The sequence below is a fragment of the Oncorhynchus kisutch genome, linkage group LG2, assembly GCF_002021735.2.
Source record: "Oncorhynchus kisutch isolate 150728-3 linkage group LG2, Okis_V2, whole genome shotgun sequence".
NCBI lineage: Eukaryota > Metazoa > Chordata > Actinopteri > Salmoniformes > Salmonidae > Oncorhynchus > Oncorhynchus kisutch.
Genome location: NC_034175.2, coordinates 14,210,588 through 14,230,496, shown reverse-complemented (window position 1 = coordinate 14,230,496; position 19,909 = coordinate 14,210,588). Strand labels below are relative to the sequence as shown.

At 44.8% G+C, this 19,909-nt stretch overlaps 1 protein-coding gene across 6 annotated transcripts in view; it reads right to left on the bottom strand.

Moving 5' to 3' along the window:
- ddr1 (discoidin domain receptor tyrosine kinase 1) overlaps positions 1–19,909 on the bottom strand; it is an 84,633-nt gene that overhangs the window by 4,319 nt on the left and 60,405 nt on the right. For 2 of the 6 annotated variants that reach the window (XM_031788228.1, XM_031788231.1), the window contains exons 9-19: positions 10,368–10,617; positions 10,017–10,157; positions 8,502–8,555; positions 7,538–7,704; positions 7,135–7,336; positions 3,720–3,866; positions 3,220–3,373; positions 2,921–3,053; positions 2,510–2,637; positions 1,529–1,726; positions 132–399 (exon numbers count right to left, since the gene is read on the bottom strand). In XM_031788228.1, coding sequence (XP_031644088.1) covers positions 132–399; positions 1,529–1,726; positions 2,510–2,637; positions 2,921–3,053; positions 3,220–3,373; positions 3,720–3,866; positions 7,135–7,336; positions 7,538–7,704; positions 8,502–8,555; positions 10,017–10,157; positions 10,368–10,617 — 1,842 coding nt within the window. The remainder of the gene's footprint in view (positions 1–131; positions 400–1,528; positions 1,727–2,509; positions 2,638–2,920; positions 3,054–3,219; positions 3,374–3,719; positions 3,867–7,134; positions 7,337–7,537; positions 7,705–8,501; positions 8,556–10,016; positions 10,158–10,367; positions 10,618–19,909) is intronic. The other 4 variants (XM_031788234.1, XM_031788238.1, XM_031788245.1 and 1 more) reach the window with 4 other exon arrangements.

Genomic DNA, 19,909 nt, shown 5'->3' with positions numbered 1-19,909 from the left:
TCAGTATACACTCCCAGGCCATCCATCGTATAGGCAGCACGGCCCGCCCCTCTCTCTCCTTCCTTGCCCCTCTCTCCCTCCTCGCCCCTCTCTCCTTCCTCGCCCCTCTCTCTCCCTGTGTGTCCTCTCACCATCAGTATACACTCCCAGGCCATCCATCGTATAGGCAGCACGGCCCGCCCCTGGATGCGGTAGTAGTCTCCAGCGTACAGGTTTCTGCTCATCCCAAAGTCGGCGATCTTGATGGGTCGCTCCCCGCCCCGGTCGCCCCCGCTCTCGCCCTTCTCACCCCCCACCAGGCAGTTTCTTGTGGCCAGGTCACGGTGCACGAAGTTCAGAGACGACAGAAACTTCATCCCTGAAGCTATCTGACTGGCCATGGCGATCAGAGCAGGGTAACTGAGCGGGAGGGATGTGTGGTGGAAGAAGAGAAGAGATTAGTGGCAGAAATACAATATTTCAGATGCAGGTGTGTGTATGTGCATCTGTATTCATGAAAACGTGAGTGTCACTGCGTGTGTGTACTCTGTGTGTGTGTGTGTGTGTACTCTGTGTGTGTGTGTGTACTTTGTGTGTGTGTGTTATTACGGCCCTGAATTTTTCTGAACCGTCTCAGTGCTTCTTCTTCCAATAGTGCGCTTCCCCTTTAATTCCCCATTAAATAGCCAGCATCTGCTGTGCAAAAGTGGGTTTGTGATGGAGATGTGAATGAGGATGTGTTCAACCCTCAGTTCCCAAGCTGCTCTATTCCGTTTGTTTTGTTGCCTTTAAAAGTGTTTTGTAGCCTAATAGCTAGTTTACCCAGGATCGGATCCACTCTTTGCGTCCGTGGACTACACCTCTCTGTTGTTCTTCAGAGCCTTTCTCAGACGGAGATCTGCTGGCGGATTGGATTGTCTGACTGACCGACTGACTACAACCTTTTTGTATACGGTATTTAATTTGTTTTGGGGTGATGAATACCGTGATGTATACCGTGATGAATACCGTGATGAATACCGTGATGATTTGTAGTTGTAAGTGAGGACGTATTAATATTTGATACACTTTATATAGTTGTGTGGTAAAATAATAGTTATTTTGATTGTATGATTTGATACTGGGTTTACGCTACACTTGTATGAACGGACAAACATTGCGTGACTAAGGTCACTACCGGGCTGGACTCTTTTTAGGCCCGAGGTACAGGACATTTCTGGAGGAGCCAGAAAAATATTATAAATATTATTTATTATATTGTTATGTGTGTGTGATCATTTATGTTGGTAATACAACCCACGCAAAAGAATACAGTTGTTTTTTTAAGTTCTTTTCAATGTTTTAAGGGTTTATGAAAGGTGTATTGACTTTTACATAAGTCCTTTGTATTGGTATAGACTTGATGGACCAGATGGGACTCATTCCCTCACAAACCAAAAGGAGAAACCAATGTTTTCTCTGGTAGGCACAACCTACCTGGCACCCCTATTAATAATAACCTCAAGTGAAAACCATTACAGTGTGTGTGTGTACTATGTGTGCGTATTACCTGATGGTGGGGGTGTTGTGTGTGGGTCCAGTCTTGTCCAGCAGGACTCTGTGTGAGAGGTACTGGTTGAGGTCCCCACTCTCCATGTACTCTGTGACCATACAGAGAGGGTCACTGCTCACACACACTCCCAACAGACTGATGATGTTGGGGTCCTTCAAACGAGACAGAATCTTCCCCTCCTTTAGGAAGTCATTCCTAGGATGGAGAGAGAGGAGCGAGGGGTGGGGGGGGGGTAGAAAGAGCGAGGGGTGGGGGGAGGCAGAGAGAGAGAGGGGTGGGGGGGGGCAGAGAGAGAGAGGGGTGGGGGGATAGAGAGAGGGTTGGGGGGGTAGAGAGAGAGAGGAGCGAGGGGTGGGGGGATAGAGAGAGGAGTGGGGGGGTAGAGAGAGAGTAGAGAGGGGTGGGGGTGGAGAGAGAGAGAGAGAGGGGTGGGGGGTGGAGAGAGAGAGGGGTGGGGGGTGGAGAGAGAGAGGGGTGGGGGGTGGAGAGAGAGAGAGAGAGGGGTGGGGGGTGGAGAGTGGGGTGGGGGAGTGGAGAGAGAAATGGGTGGAGAGAGAGAGAGAGAAGCGAGGGGTGGTGGGGTGGAGAGAGAGGAGCGTGGGCGGTTGGAGAGCGAGAGGGGTGGGGGGTGGAGAGAGAGGAGCGCGTGGTGGAGAGAGAGCGAGAGCGGGGTGGGGGGGTGGAGAGAGAGGGAGAGGAGCGAGGTGTGGAGAGAGAGTGAGTAAAGAGGGGTGGGGAGAGAAAGAGAGAGAGAGGTGGGGGTGGAGAGGGAGAGAGAGAGGGGTGGAGAGAGCGAGAGATCAACAATTGAAACGAGAAAAAGCAAAAAAAAGTAGAGAAGAGATGGAGAGACAGTGAGAGAGAGGTAGAAACTGAGAAAGAAAAACAAAACTTTAGGACCAAATCGAGATGTTCTTAATAGATTTAGAAATGGTAATTGTTCGCTAAATGATTTAGATGAACTATCCTGAGACGGACCTGGCATTCTTGGAGGCGTCAGGGCGCAGTATCTTAACAGCCACCAGCAGAGGGCGTCCTTTCCTCACGTTGAAAGGGAACTCCAGGTTAGGCAGGTCCTGAGGGCTCTCTATCTCACACAGGTGCACCTGAGGAAGGAACCAATAGGAAAAGTTACCTTCAGACAACCAAGAACCACAACTAAAAGTCTCTCACATGATCAGAAAACCACCTCTCTGCACCACAAATTACTTCAATGATGCCAGTCTGACTAAAGAATGTAGAGAATGACAGAGCAGCGGAAGAATTTAGTGAGAGTTGTCAAGCTAACACACACTTACACATACACATGCACACACACGCACATGCACACACACAGTATAGTTAAACACGTCTACACATACAAACAAGCACACACACAGGCATACACACCTCTCCAAACTGTCCTTCTCCCAGTTTCTCCTTGAAGACCAGACAGTGTCGGGGCAGTTCAGGCAGGGGGGTGCAGTCTGCTGCAGTGGGGCTGGGGGAGGTCAGGGCTGGCACTGCATACGTGTTGTTACCACTGACAAGACAAATCACAGCTAAGTGTATTGAAATTGACACACTTTAGGGTAGAAACACAAAAAAGGCAATACAATATGAATAAAAGAACATAAAAACAAAGAAAGATCACTGATTCAAGTCCAAGTTAAAACGGTGGGTTTTTAATGGTGATTTAACCCTCCTACCTGACGCCCTGCAGGCTAACGATGTCTGCCTCTGCATAGTGGGGCACACTGGCAGGGAAGGGGGGAGACAGGGCTGGGTAGGGAGGGGCATCGGGGTACGGGGGAGGCTCCTCCTGGGTGGGGGGCAAGCACTTCTCCAAGTCCATACCACAGGCTGGAGGGAGAGAGAGGAGGGAAGAGGTTGTGAAAGGAGGGATAGAGGGATGGAAGAGTTGAGAGAGAGGCTCAGTCCGTTGTCATGACAACTTTGAGACAAATCACTTTATTATGTTAAAAGCACTTCACAAAATGGAGTGAATTGATGCAGTGAGTGAGTGAGTGAGTGAATTGCAGTGAGTGAGTGAATAGCAGTGAGCGAGTGACAGACACACGGTTCATAATCAAACACATGCTCAGAGCCCTGATGTCACTCTCTTATTCTAGACAGTATGATCCCAGCTCTATGGAGCTCCAGGGAGGGGGTGAATCCTGGTACTTCCCCCCCAGTCAGAGGCTCTTACCCTGGGCCCCATTATTGAGGCTCTTCTCCTGAGGGTGGGAGGAGCTGGCCCTGGCCAAAGGGACGGTTAGGGGCCACGAGGAGCCTGAGCCATGCTGCCTCTGATCTGACAGGAGGAGGTCATAGGCTGGGTTGTTTAACAGCAAGGCTGGGGGGGTGGACATGGAGCACATACACACACATGGACACACACACACAAAACACAAAATAAGGCAAACAACATGCGATATACACATCAAGGCAAAACACACAAGGCAAACAACACAACACAGTACAGCATAACATAACACAGCACAGCACCACACCACACAACATAACACAGCACAGCACCACACAACATAACATAACACAGCACAGCACCACACAACATAACACAGCACAGCACCACACAACATAACATAACACAGCACAGCACCACACAACATAACATAACACAGCACAACAAAAACACAACACAACAAAAACATAACACAAGTTAGCGAAACACAGCATACCAGTGACAATACAAGGGGAGGGATGCATTAAGTTGGGGAGAACAGAACAGGTCTGCAGAGCAAAGACCAGGCAAGGTTAACACAACTCAGACAATGAACAAATGTAACACCCACAGGGGTATAATGTACATGTGGGAGGATAATATTTCTGTTATTCAGCATAATAATGTTCCTGTGATAGTTATTCTTCTGTATAATGTGACACCGTTCAAATCTGCCACAGTGGATAGTAAAGACAGCATAGTGGCCGCCTGCAGCGCGGAGCAACTAGGAATGCTCTCTCTCTCTTCCTCTTTCCTTCCCATCAGTCAACAATAGGTCTCTTATGCCCTGTGTGTGTGTAGGTGTATGGGTGTGTGTATATGGCTGGGTGGGTGTGTGTGTATATGTGTGTATGGGTTGGTGGGTGTGTATGTGTGGGTGTGTGTATATGGCTGGGTGGGTGTGTGTGTATAGGTGGGTGGGTGTGTATGTGTGTGTCCCCTATTTGCTGATCTGGGTCTATCATCAGGATCTAATGGTGTCATGTTTAGTTTTAGTGTTTGATCTGTTGTATCCTGTTGTGTGTTTACTGTACTGTACCACATCTCCTTTGTGTGTTTACTGTACTGTACCACATCTCCTTTGTGTGTTTACTGTACTGTACCACATCTCCTTTGTGTGTTTACTGTACTGTACCACATCTCCTTTGTGTGTTTACTGTTCTGTACCACATCTCCTTCTCCTTTGTGTGTTTACTGTACTGTACCACATCTCCTTTGTGTGTTTACTGGTCTGTACCACATCTCCTTCTCCTTTGTGTGTTTCCTGTACTGTACCACATCTCCTTCTCCTTTGTGTGTTTACTGTACTGTACCACATCTCCTTCTCCTTTGTGTGTTTACTGTACTGTACCACATCTCCTTTGTGTTTTTACTGTTCTGTACCACATCTCCTTTGTGTTTTTACTGTTCTGTACCACATCTCCTTCTCCTTTGTGTGTTTACTGTACTGTACCACATCTCCTTCTCCTTTGTGTTTTTACTGTTCTGTACCACATCTCCTTCTCCTTTGTGTGTTTACTGTTCTGTACCACATCTCCTTTGTGTGTTTACTGTACTGTACCACATCTCCTTCTCCTTTGTGTGTTTACTGTACTGTACCACATCTCCTTTGTGTTTACTGTTCTGTACCACATCTCCTTCTCCTTTGTGTGTTTACTGTACTGTACCACATCTCCTTTGTGTGTTTACTGTTCTGTACCACATCTCCTTCTCCTTTGTGTGTTTACTGTACTTTACCACATCTCCTTCTCCTTTGTGTGTTTACTGTACTGTACCACATCTCCTTCTCCTTTGTGTGTTTACTGTACTGTACCACATCTCCTTTGTGTTTTTACTGTTCTGTACCACATCTCCTTCTCCTTTGTGTGTTTACTGTACTGTCCCACATCTCCTTTGTGTTTTTACTGTTCTGTACCACATCTCCTTTGTGTTTTTACTGTTCTGTACCACATCTCCTTTGTGTGTTTACTGTACTGTACCACATCTCCTTTGTGTTTTTACTGTACTGTACCACATCTCCTTTGTGTGTTTACTGTACTGTACCACATCTCCTTTGTGTGTTTACTGTACTGTACCACATCTCCTTTGTGTGTTTACTGTACTGTACCACATCTCCTTTGTGTGTTTACTGTACTGTACCACATCTCCTTTGTGTGTTTACTGTACTGTACCACATCTCCTTTGTGTGTTTACTGTACTGTACCACATCTCCTTTGTGTGTTTACTGTACTGTACCACATCTCCTTTGTGTGTTTACTGTACTGTACCACATCTCCTTTGTGTGTTTACTGTACTGTACCACATCTCCTTCTCCTTTGTGTGTTTACTGTACTGTACCACATCTCCTTCTCCTTTGTGTGTTTACTGTACTGTACCACATCTCCTTCTCCTTTGTGTGTTTACTGTACTGTACCACATCTCCTTCTCCTTTGTGTGTTTACTGTACTGTACCACATCTCCTTCTCCTTTGTGTGTTTACTGTTCTGTACCACATCTCCTTTGTGTGTTTACTGTACTGTACCACATCTCCTTCTCCTTTGTGTGTTTACTGTTCTGTACCACATCTCCTTTGTGTGTTTACTGTACTGTACCACATCTCCTTCTCCTTTGTGTGTTTACTGTACTGTACCACATCTCCTCCTTTGTGTGTTTACTGTACTGTACCACATCTCCTCCTTTGTGTGTTTACTGTTCTGTACCACATCTCCTTCTCCTTTGTGTGTTTACTGTTCTGTACCACATCTCCTTTGTGTGTTTACTGTACTGTACCACATCTCCTTTGTGTGTTTACTGTTCTGTACCACATCTCCTTTGTGTGTTTACTGTACTGTACCACATCTCCTTTGTGTGTTTACTGTACTGTACCACATCTCCTTTGTGTGTTTACTGTACTGTACCACATCTCCTTTGTGTGTTTACTGTACTGTACCACATCTCCTTTGTGTGTTTACTGTACTGTACCACATCTCCTTTGTGTGTTTACTGTACTGTACCACATCTCCTTTGTGTGTTTACTGTACTGTACCACATCTCCTTTGTGTGTTTACTGTACTGTACCACATCTCCTTTGTGTGTTTACTGTACTGTACCACATCTCCTTTGTGTGTTTACTGTACTGTACCACATCTCCTTTGTGTGTTTACTGTACTGTACCACATCTCCTTTGTGTGTTTACTGTACTGTACCACATCTCCTTTGTGTGTTTACTGTACTGTACCACATCTCCTTTGTGTGTTTACTGTACTGTCTGTCTGTCTGTCTGTCTGTCTGTCTGTCTGTCTGTCTGTCTGTCTGTCTGCATCCCTAACTATGTATCTCGATCTCTCAGTCAAACTGACACTCTCTGTGTGTTTGCGGTCTAACTGTGACCATGTCTTACCGTTGCTGTCTCGTGGTCGGAGCAGTGCGCTGGGCTCCTGGTACTCTCCCTCTCCGTCACAGCGCTCCCTGTCCCTGTCGTCAGGGAATGTGTGTATACGCTGGTAGCGGCTGGAGTAGCTGTGTGTGTTGTTGATCACCACGTTGTCCGAGGGGACGGATAGATGGACACGCAACTCGTCACTGGACAGACTGCCCTGGGCCTGGAGAGGACAAGGAGAGGGTTAGCGAAACACACACAACGCAAGCCAGCGCATACACACACACACACACACACACACGCTACTGGACAAACTCATTTCAGCCTGAAAGGCCAACACACACATTAAGTAAGAATGTGAAGATACGTGAGACAGATAGTGGTAGCCATTTTGAAAGTCATTCTGAAAGCCTTCCTCCTTCACCTTGCCCAGTATCTTCTTCCAGTATTGCCTCCACAGAATGACAGCGATCACAGCTAATAGCAGCAGGATGATGCCCACCAGGCAGCCAATCAGGATGGCTGTGTTACTGCTGTCGTCCTTGGCGACAGGAAGGCCCGCCCTCGGGGTCATGGCATCGAAGTCGGCCCCTGAGAAGAACATAAATGTAATGAAGTGTATGTGTGTGTGTGTTTGCGACAGTATATGTGGTACGTGAGAGAGTGAGTATTTCGTCAGTAAACGTGTAAGTGTTAATGTGCTTTACAGTCTGTGTATTAGCACAGTCTGTATAGTCAGAGAGGGAACTGCATCTGTCTGCCACACCCAAATACTTTCATCAAGCTCACTGACTGTCTGGTGTGTGTGTGTGTGTGTGCTCATGCCGGGGAGGTCTGTGAAAGCCTCAGGGCTGGTCTTGGGGACAGAATGTTTTAGCTGTGTTTTCTGTTCCAGATGACCTTGCATGAGAGCAGCAGCTCTGATTATATAGGAAATAGAATGCACACAGTTTATGAGTTCAGCTCAAACATGCAAAACAGTGTAAAGTCTCTCTCTCTCACCAGCCGTTAAGACAGACATAGCACTACACACTGCCGCCCTCTTAAATAAAAAAAAAAGGCCTGTAATTGTCTGATGTTCCTTAGTTCCACAGTGGTTCCGTCAACATGCAGTTAGGGAGATCACAGGAAGGAAGCAGTGGTGTTGTTGTATGTGAATATGATGAGGTACCACAAAGCAACATGCTGTGTTAGTGTGTTACACTCTTTGGCCCAGAGTCAAAACATTAACTCCACCTCCCATAATCCTTCCCTCCTGCCCTTCCTCCCTCCCTATTTTCTTTCCTTCTGAACCCCTCACGGTCTCAGGACAGCTCTAAGCTGTGTTAAACAGACCAGTTATCAGGGGAAATGTCCTTTCCCTCTTTCCACCCCCCTCCCTCTCTCACCTGACAGTGTGCTGTTACCCGTGCTGTCCATCATGGGGTTGGTGGTGGGGGGTTCTAGAGGAACGAGGGATGGAAGGAGTGATCATACAGAGGAGAAGAGTTTCTCTCAAGGTACTGAAAAGCATGAGAGCGTGATGATATGTAGCATATGAGATGTCCAACTCCACGTGGAAAATAAAGATGTATTATTCTGTAGATGACCATGTTGCCAGACAAAGCTGCAGTGTAGACGACCATGTTGCCAGACAAAGCTGCAGTGTAGACGACCATGTTGCCAGACAACGCTGCAGTGTAGACGACCATGTTGCCAGACAAAGCTGCAGTGTAGACGGCCATGTTGCCAGACAACGCTGCAGTGTAGACGACCATGTTGCCAGACAACGCTGCCGTGTAGACGACCATGTTGCCAGAAAAGCTGCAGTGTAGACGACCATGTTGCCAGACAACGCTGCAGTGTAGACGACCATGTTGCCAGACAACGCTGCAGTGTAGACGACCATGTTGCCAGACAAAGCTGCAGTGTAGACGACCATGTTGCCAGACAAAGCTGCAGTGTAGACGACCATGTTGCCAGACAAAGCTGCAGTGTAGACGACCATGTTGCCAGACAAAGCTGCAGTGTAGACGACCATGTTGCCAGACAAAGCTGCAGTGTAGACGACCATGTTGCCAGACAAAGCTGCAGTGTAGACGACCATGTTGCCAGACAAAGCTGCAGTGTAGACGACCATGTTGCCAGACAAAGCTGCAGTGTAGACGACCATGTTGCCAGACAATGCTGCAGTGTAGACGACCATGTTGCCAGACAAAGCTGCAGTGTAGACGACCATGTTGCCAGACAAAGCTGCAGTGTAGACGACCATGTTGCCAGACAAAGCTGCAGTGTAGACGACCATGTTGCCAGACAAAGCTGCAGTGTAGACGGCTGTTGTGTGAGGTTGGACTGAGGCCAGGGGCTTTAACACAGCATGATGGATAGAGGAGGAGGCGGCTCACACATGGCTCCTTTCTACATTGATATCCAGCACTGTGGTTACTTCTTATACCCTGTCTTTCTATGGTGTGGTTACTTCTTATACCCTGTCTTTCTATGGTGTGGTTACTTCTTATACCCTGTCTTTCTATGGTGTGGTTACTTCTTATACCCTGTCTTTCTATGGTGTGGTTACTTCTTATACCCTGTCTTTCTATGGTGTGGTTACTTCTTATACCCTGTCTTTCTATGGTGTGGTTACTTCTTATACCCTGTCTTTTTTGTCATTGCATGTTTCTGGAAATGCTTTAAACACAAGACTTAGAACACTGCATGTCCACACTCATCACAACTGGTGGGTCAAGGGGCAAGAGGGAGGAGGAGAGAGGATTAGGAATGGAGGAGGGGTGAAAATGGGAAAGGTGTGAAAGGGTGAGGGATGAGAAGAGCGTGGGACAAAAGGGGGATGAATGGAAGAGAGGGGGATGAGACAAACAGGGGGATGAGAGAGAGGTACAAGTGGTGAAGGAGAGGTGACTCACCTGAGGGAACGCTAGTGAAGTTGTGGTTGAGGGCGGGGCTGACGGAGGAGGGGAAGACAGGAGGAGGAGTAGCGGAGGAGACCGGAGGAGCAGGAAGAGCAGAGCCCGTGTCCATGGGGTCGACACCCTCCCCGTACGGCTCTGAGAGAGAGATGGGGATAAACAAGAATAGGATGATCAACTTCCTAACGCAATCAGAGATAACCATGAATCCCACAGAGTAGAAGGGGAGAGACACTGAGAATCAGAGAGAAAAGGAGAGATGACGTTAAAATGACAGAGATAATGAGAAAAGGAGAGAAGAGGAGTGAGAATGAAAGGCAGTGAAAGAGAGCAATACACTGAACGTACCGGAGTAGAAGGAGATCTCAGAGATGAGCATCCATCGGTCTGCGAAGGCAAACTGGCAGCGTAAGATCTGGGCGGGGCGACCCCCCAGGGGCAGCGAGATGGGGCGTGAGGAGGGGTCCTTCAGGTCCTCTAGAGGTACAGCCAGGGAGAGGGGGGGCGAGGACCAGGGGAGTAAGAGGCCAGGTTTAAACTGACACTCTACCTTACTGAAGACCCTCACACCCTGGGTGTGGTGGTTATTACTGTGGACCTGGGGGGGGGGGGGGGGGGGGGGGGGGGGGGGGGGGGAGGAAAGGGATAAAGAGTTCATAAGATAATGAACATTTAACAATGAGAAGGGCTTATCAAGAAAAACTTCCAAACGGACTAATTCAAGGCAGAAAGGAGTTGGAGCACACATCCAAACGGACTAATTCAAGGCAGAAAGGAGTTGGAGCACACAACCAAACGGACTAATTCAAGGCAGAAAGGAGTTGGAGCACACATCCAAACGGACTAATTCAAGGCAGAAAGGAGTTGGAGCACACAACCAAACGGACTAATTCAAGGCAGAAAGGAGTTGGAGCACACAACCAAACGGACTAATTCAAGGCAGAAAGGAGTTGGAGCACACAACCAAACGGACTAATTCAAGGCAGAAAGGAGTTGGAGCACACAACCAAACTGACTAATTCAAGGCAGAAAGGAGTTGGAGCACACAACCAAACGGACTAATTCAAGGCAGAAAGGAGTTGGAGCACACAACCAAAAAAAGGCAGAGATTGATTTATTTTAGCTCGCTTTAATCCATTGAACAGGGTGAAAACAGGTGACTGACGTTTCAACGTCAAGCTGACATCTTCCTCAGACTGACCTGACCATTGCACTTACCTCCTATTTATAGCCCCTTGAGACACAACAATATACTTAATTATTTTTTTATGATAATTTATTTCAAGGTAAATGACAAATTATAGCACAAAATAATACTAATAATGAGACAAATAGTGTGTCTCATTAGTCAAAAGGCCATGTCAAAATATACATAAGTGATTTGGGTGTCTGTGAATCCGGAGACACAGAGACCCAAAAACCCAAGACAACAACATTATAGAAAGGAGGACAGTGAAAAAGAATCTGATGCTGCCAGAATGACTCTCTTTCTTTGAGTTGATCTATGATGTCACCTCATCTTGGTGAAATGTAAACCCGTTCTAAGGCTATGGAGAGCAGGGAGAAAGGTGAGCCATGGTTGGCTTCCATGCAGTGGAGTGCAATAGCATAGTCCATGGTTTAACTATGCTCCCTTATTTTCACCTCGAACTAGACCTTTTCCTCGAAGTAGAGGTTTGTCTTGGTAAGCCATTCTCATGATTCTTGTCATTGATGTTGAGCACCCCTCCTATCCTTTGTTTGCTGAACAGCAAAGGCCCACCTGATCTTGATTTTAAAAAAAATTGTAACACTAAAACCCTGCAGTTATAATGCATCGTTAGCCTTGTTATGACCATGTACTACCTCCTTATAATAGGAACATCACATACACTGAACATACACTGAACATACACTGAGGTACTAGGTGGAAAATAACACAACTCTGCATAAAGAAACAGTCAATGTGCAAACTAACTTTTTAAGTTGGAGGGGTGGGGGCATTCAATTAAAACATGACATTAAAAACAGGATTTAAATCCTGTTGACTCTTGATTGTTTTGGCAACATTGTTGTGAGCCGGCTATAAATGCAAATGAGTGAAAGTGGAAAGTGATTAGTGAAAGTATGAGAAGAAAAAGAGAGAACAACAAGAAGAGAAAGGAAAGAGAAGAGGGGGAGAATAAGAGAGGGGGAAAAGGAGAGGTTGATTGATTTGAGAAAATACATTTTACAGCCCACCAGAGGGACACGGTAGAAGAAAAGAGAGAGTCCACAGACAGAGAGAGAAAACACACACAAACTAGACCTAAAAAATAGGAGATTTAGAGGGGGCCAAGAAGAGAGAGAGAGTCACCTGGAAGAGAGGGATAAAGATGGAGGGGGAGGGGGGGCAGGAAGAGAGGGATAGAAAGAGGGGGCAGGAAGAGAGAGGGAATAAAGAGAAATAGAAAGGATAGAGGGTGAGGTAGATAGGGGGTCTAGGGGGAAAGAGGGAATAGAAGGGATAGAGGGTGAGGTAGATAGGGGGTGAGGTAGATAGAGGGTAAGGTAGATAGAGGGTGAGGTAGATAGAGGGTGAGGTAGATAGGAGTTCTAGGGGGAAAGAGGGAATAGAAAGAATAGAGGGTAAGGTAGATGGGGGGTGAGGTAGATAGGGGGAAAGAGGGAATAGAAAGGATAGAGGGTGAGGTAGATAGGGGGTGAGGTAGATAGGGGGTGAGGTAGATAGGGGGTGAGGTAGATAGAGGGTGAGGCAGATAGGGGTTCTAGGGGGAAAGGGAATAGAAAGGATAGAGAGTAAGGTAGATAGAGGGTAAGGTAGATAGAGGGTGAGGTAGATAGGGGGTGAGGTAGATAGAGGGTGAGGTAGATAGGGGTTCTAGGGGGAAATGGAATAGAAAGGATAGAGGATAAGGTAGATAGAGGGTGAGGTAGATAGGGGTTCTAGGGGGAAAGGGAATAGAAAGGATAGAGGATAAGGTAGATAGAGGGTGAGGTAGATAGGGGGTAAGGTAGATAGGGGGTGAGGTAGATAGGGGTTCTAGGGGGAAAGGGAATAGAAAGGATAGAGAGTAAGGTAGATAGAGGGTAAGGTAGATAGAGGGTAGGGTAGATAGAGGGTAAGGTAGATAGAGGGTGAGGTAGATAGGGGGTGAGGTAGATAGAGGGTGAGGTAGATAGGGGTTCTAGGGGGAAAGGGAATAGAAAGGATAGAGGATAAGGTAGATAGAGGGTGAGGTAGATAGGGGGTCTAGGGGGAAAGGGAATAGAAAGGATAGAGGATAAGGTAGATAGAGGGTGAGGTAGATAGGGGGTAAGGTAGATAGGGGTTCTAGGGGGAAAGGGAATAGAAAGGATAGAGGATAAGGTAGATAGAGGGTGAGGTAGATAGGGGGTCTAGGGGGAAAGGGAATAGAAAGGATAGAGGATAAGGTAGATAGGGGGTCTAGGGGGAAAGAGGGAATAGAAAGGATAGAGGATGAGGTAGATAGAGGGTGAGGTAGATAGGGGGTCTAGGGGGAAAGAGGGAATAGAAAGGATAGAGGATGAGGTAGATAGGGGGTCTAGGGGGAAAGAGGGAATAGAAAGGATAGAGGATGAGGTAGATAGAGGGTCTAGGGGGAAAGAGGGAATAGAAAGGATAGAGGATGAGGTAGATAGAGGGTCTAGGGGGAAAGGGAATAGAAAGGATAGAGGGGGAGGTAGATAGGGGGTGAGGTAGATAGGGGGTCTAGGGGGAAAGAGGGAATAGAATAGCCAGGAAGAAAGAAAGAGAGAGAGAGAGAGGGGGAATACAGAGAGGTAAAGAAGGAGAAGAGAGAGAGTGATAGGGCATCTGGGGAGAAAGAAAAGGTGAAGGAGATCTAGAGGGAGAAATGTTTCCTCTAATGGGGAAGGAAGGGCTGGTATATAGACTACTGACAGGTTAGTCATTAACCTGATACTTGCTGTAGGGCCAACCTCTAACTAAAACCACATGTGGATCTGTGTAATACAAATACACACACGCCTAACGCACGCACGCACACACACACACACACACATGCCTTCATGCATACTCCTGGAACACTGAGGTTAACATGTTATATTACTATACTGATTGTAATATGGAACGGGCCTAATAAGTCAACAAAGCAAAGCCTGCTGGGTAATCTGTCCTGCACAAGCCTGGCTAGAAAACATACATTATGTTCTTGTTATTTATAGCTTAGTGTGATGGTTTGGGGATGCTTTGCTGCCTCAGGACCTGTACAACTTGCCTTAATAGAAGGAACCATGAATTCTGCTCTGTATCAAATAATTCTAAAGGAGAATGTCAGGCCATCCGTCTGTGAGCTGAAGCTGAAGTACAGATGGGTCATGCAGCAAGACAATGATCCAAAACACACAATCAAGTCTACATGAAAATGGCTAAAAAGCAACACATTTGAAGTTCTGGAATGTCCTAGTCAAAGCACAGACCTAACCCTGATTGAGATGTTGTGGCGGGACTCGAAATGAGCGGTTTGTGATTGAAAACCCACAAATGTCACTGAATTAAAGCAGTTCTGCATGGAAGGTGGGACAAAATTGCTCCACAGCGACGTGAGAGACACATCAACTACAGGAAGCGTTTGGTTGGAGTCATTGCAGCTAAAGTTGGCACAACCGGTTATTGAGTATAAGGGGGCAATTACTTTTTCACACAAGGGCATTGGGTGTTGCATTTGTTTATGAAATAAATTAAATAAGTATGAAATTGTTGTGGGAGGCCCCGGTGAACAACTGAGCAAGAGGACAAGTACATTAGAGTATCTAGTTTGAGAAACAGACGTCTCACAAGTCCTCAACTGGCAGCTTCATTAAATAGTACCCACAAAACACCAGTCTCAAGGTCAACAGAGAAGAGGCGAGTTCGGGATGCTGGCCTTCTAGGCAGAGTTCCTCTGTCCAGCGTCTGTTCTTTTGCCCATCTTAATCTTTTCTTTTTATTGGCCAGTCTGAGATATGGATTTTTCTTTGCAACTCTTCCCAGAAGGCCAGAATCCCAGAGTTGCCTCTTCACTGTTGACATTAAGACTGGTGTTTTGTGGGTACTATTTAATGAAGCTGCCAGTTGAGGACTTGTGAGACGTCTGTTTCTCAAACTAGATACTCTAATGTACTTGTCCTCTTGCTCAGTTGTTCACCGGGGCCTCCCACAACAATTTCATACTTATTTAATTTATTTCATAAACAAATGCAACACCCAATGCCCTTGTGTGAAAAAGTAATTGCCCCCTTTGACTTGTGAGGCGTCTGTTTCTCAAACTACAGTCATGGCCAAAAGTTTTGAGAATGACACAAATATACATTTTCACAAAGTCTGCTGCCTCAGTTTGCATGATGGCAATTTGCATATACTCCAGAATGTTATGAAGAGTGATCAGATGAATTGCAATTAATTGCAAAGTCCCTCTTTGCCATGCAAATGAACTGAATCCCCAGGATGCTCAGGAATGGCAGCAGGCAGGTGTGAGTGCATCTGCATGCACAGTGAGGCGAAGACTTTTGGAGGATGGCCTGGTGCCAAGAAAGGCAGCAAAGAAGCCACTTCTCTCCAGGGATCAGACTGATATTCTGCAAAAGGTACAGGGATTGGACTGCTGAGGACTGGGGTAAAGTCATTTTCTCTGATGAATCCCTTTTCCGATTGTTTGGGGCATCCAGAAAAAAGCTTGTCTGGAGAAGACAAGGTGAGAGCTACCATCAGTCCTGTGTCATGCCAACAGTAAAGCATCCTGAGACCATTCATGTGTGGAGTTGCCTCTCAGCCAAGGGAGTGGCTGAGAACACAGCCATGAATAAAGAATGCTACCAACACATCCTCCGAGAGTAACTTCTCCCAACCATCCAGGAACAGTTTGGTGACGAACAATGCCTTTTCCAGCATGATGGAGCACCTTGCCATAAGGCAAAAGTGATAACTAAGTGCCTCAGGCAACAAAACATTGATATTTTGGGTCCATGGCTAGGAAACACCCCAGACCTTAATCCCAATGAGAACTTGTGGTCAATCCTCAAGAGGTGGGTGGACAAACAAAAACCCACATATTCTGACAAACTCAACTCCATGCATTGATTATGCAAGAATGGGCTGCCATCAGTCAGGATGTGGCCCAGAAGTTAATTGACAGCATGCCAGGGCGGATTGCAGAGGTCTTGAAAAAGAAGGGTCAACACTGCAAATATTGACTCTATGCATCAACTTCATGTAATTGTCAATAAAAGCCTTTGACACATATGAAATACTTGTAATTATACTTCACTATTCCATAGTAACATCTGACAAAAATATCTAAAGACACTGAAGCAGCCAACTTTGTGGAAATTAATATTTATGTCATTCTCAACTTTTGGCCACGACTGTACATAAACAGTGATCAGCGATGGATATGGATCACAGCTGAAGGGAGTTTGTGGTTAATTACTACCTCATTATAGTCTCTGACTTGTACATAAACAGTGAGAGTGTAACTACTAAGCCCCCTGTAGCCTTTCCATGAAGCAGCCATACGCTCAGTGAGTTAGAGCTAGACCTATAGCCCTTACCACATGGAACCCTCCCCTCCACCTCCTCACTCACATGTTCTCCTCCAGAGGACAGTACAGTACAAGATAATATAAGATAGTATTATTCATGACCGTAATCTAGCCTGGGCTAAAGCAAGGAAATCATGTTCTAATGCTGATTGGCTTATTTTTAAGTGTTATTTTCTTCTCAGGAAGGACAAGTCTGAATATTTTATGTCTTGTTACCACTGATAACCTGAATGACCCTAGAAAGTTCTGGAAGGCTATTAAGTCTATGTCTGCTAACAGTAATGTTAATGAATTACCGTCATGTGTTTTGAAGGACTCTGTTGCTATATATGACAACTGAAATGCTGAATTGTTTCAAAGAGCACTTTGTATCACCCGGTAGGCTGTTTGATTCAGTGTCCTCTGTCTCTGTACAACCCTGTGTGGATGAACCAGTGAGAGCTGGTCAAACTTTGAGCTTTTTGCCATTCTCAGTGCAGGTGGTACATAAAGCCCTGAAATCCTTAGATCAGAGAAAGCCTGCAGGTCCTGATCTTTTGGATCCCTGCTTTTTAAATCTGGCAGCTGATTTCATAGCTGAACCACTTACATCTCTGTTCAATCTAACCCTGGAATGTAATGAAATTCCAAAGATGTGGGAATCAGCATTTGTCCTGCCACTATTAAAAGGGAGATCAAACTCTTTTTATTTATATATAGATTTTTTATTCATTTTTTAAATATTATTTTAATTATAGGCCAATCTCAAAGCTGTCACCCCTGGTGAAAATACCCGTGTAAGTGAACAGCTAAAATAGTTTTTATTTGCTAACTCTATTTTATCAATGTACCAATCGGGCTTCAGGAAGAAGCATAGCACAATTGCAGCAGCCATGAAGGTTTAAAATAATTTTGTAAGGTGTTCCAAGACGATGGCGCAGAGTACATAAAAGCCCTTTTACCAAATTCAGTTCGGACATTTGGAACAGTTAGCAGGATAACGTCCAGCGAACGAAGAGAGTACCCATCACATTTCAGAACTTGTCCCGATTGGTGTTTTTAAGTCACTGATGAAGGATTTTGAGGCTGATTCCCTGACCTGTCAATGTTTTTAATTTGCTGTTTTATACTCTTGTGAATTCAATGGTTTTTACTAGATTACTTGTAGTTTTTCATGTTGTCTGTCTGTAATTTTCTTGTAATGACTTGGTGCTGCCTATCTTGGCCAGGGTGCTCTTGAAAAAGAGATTTTAATCTCAATGAGCCCTTCCTGGTCAAATATAGGTTAAATAAAATACAGTACAGTACTAGATAATACAGTACTAGATAATACAGTACAGTACTAGATACAGTACAGTACAAGATAATACAGTACAGTACAGTGCTAGATAATACAGTACAGTACTAGATAATACAGTACAGTGCTAGATAATACAGTACAGTACTAGATAATACGGTACAGTACTATATAATACGGTACAGTACTATATAATACAGTACAGTACAGTACTAGATAATACAGTACAGTGCTAGATAATACGGTACAGTACTATATAATACAGTACAGTACAGTACTAGATAATACAGTACAGTACTAGATAATATGGTACAGTACTATACAGTACTAGATAATACACTACAGTACAGTACAGAACTAGATAACAGTACTATATAATACAGTACTAGATAATACAGTACAGTACCATATAATACAGTACAGTACTAGATAATACAGTACAGTACTATATAATACAGTACAGTACTAGATAATAATCAACTACTCTCAACTATTCTTAAGAAGGCCAGTTTTATTGTGCTATTGTGCTTATTTATTATGCTTTACAGCGAAAGCAATACAAGTGTTTGTGTAAGTTTATCGATCGCTCGACAAAACTTGGTAACTTGGTCACGAAAATCAGAAGAGCAATCAAATTAATCGTTTAACTTTGATGATCTTCGGATGTTTTCACTCACGAGACTCCCAGTTAGCCTGTTAAGGATAGGCAGAATACTGCCCCCTTTGGATAAATTGCGTGCCCATAGTAAACTGAAAAAAAATCTGTATATATACAGATTAATATATGCATATAATAATTATTATTGGATAGAAAACACTCTAAAGCTTCTAAAACCGTTTGAATTATGTCTGTAAGTATAGCAGAACTCACAGGGCAGGCAATCTCCCAAACTATTTTTGGGAGCCTCAAACTTGGGGCAACTTTGACGTCATCGCCCCCACCCTTCCCAACCAGCTATGGATCTGGAGACACTTTCTATGTCTTCCACTAGATGTCCTGATTCAGTACAGCGTTTAATTGTGCAAATCCCGCGGGTTTTGACCCTTTGGGAGGCAAAAGAGTGAGTTTCGTGAGAAAATACAAGGTCAGGAGAGCGCGCATTTTGGAGAGACGTCCCTTTGTTCCAGAATGCCTGAGAGCAAGCAAGAATGTCCGATAGATTAGATAATTGTTTTGTACGTTTAGAACATCCTAAAGCTTGATTCTGCACTTAGTTTGACCAGTTTAGTCGACATATAATGTGTCATTTTGAAGTTTTGATGCGCAACTGTTCGTGAGCAGAAGTAATTTTGGATGCATTTCAGCTGGAACTTGAAGCATATGTAAATACAAAGACACACGACTTGAAACCAAACGATGTTTGGGTAAGTAATGACTCCTTCCACTACATTCTGATCGAAGACCATCAAAGGTTAGGTAATATTTATGTTGTAATTTTGTGTTTCTGTTGACTCCAACATAGCGGAGAAATATTGCTTATGTCTGAGCGCCGTCTGAGATTATTGAATAGTGAACGATTTCTGTAACGTTAAAAAGAAATGTGACAAAGCGATTTGCATTAAGAAGCAGTGTATCTTTCTAACTATATGTAGAACATGTATATTTAGTCAAAGTTTATGATGTGTATTGCTGTTATCTGGCGTTATCTGCCGGAGCTATCTATAATTTCTCCGGACATTTTTTAGCATTTTCTGAACATGGCGTCAATGTAAACAGAGATTTATGGATATAAATTGCATATTATTGAAAAAAACATAAATGTACTGTATAACATGTCCTATTACTGTCATCTGATGAAGATTTTCAAAAGGTTAGTGAATTATTTTTCTTTTAATCCTGCGTTTGTGATTGCATCTTTTGTTTGACAAAATGGCTACATATTGTCTGTCTTTGTGGTGGTTTGACATACATATGTGCTATGTTTTCGCCGTAAAACATTTTAGAAATCTGACTCGCTGGGTAGATGAACAAGGTGTTTATCTTTCATTTGAGCTATTGGACTTTGAGTTGAGCGTGGGGGGGGGGGGGGGGGGGGGGATGTAGCGTCAACAAGCTTTAGACAACAAATGT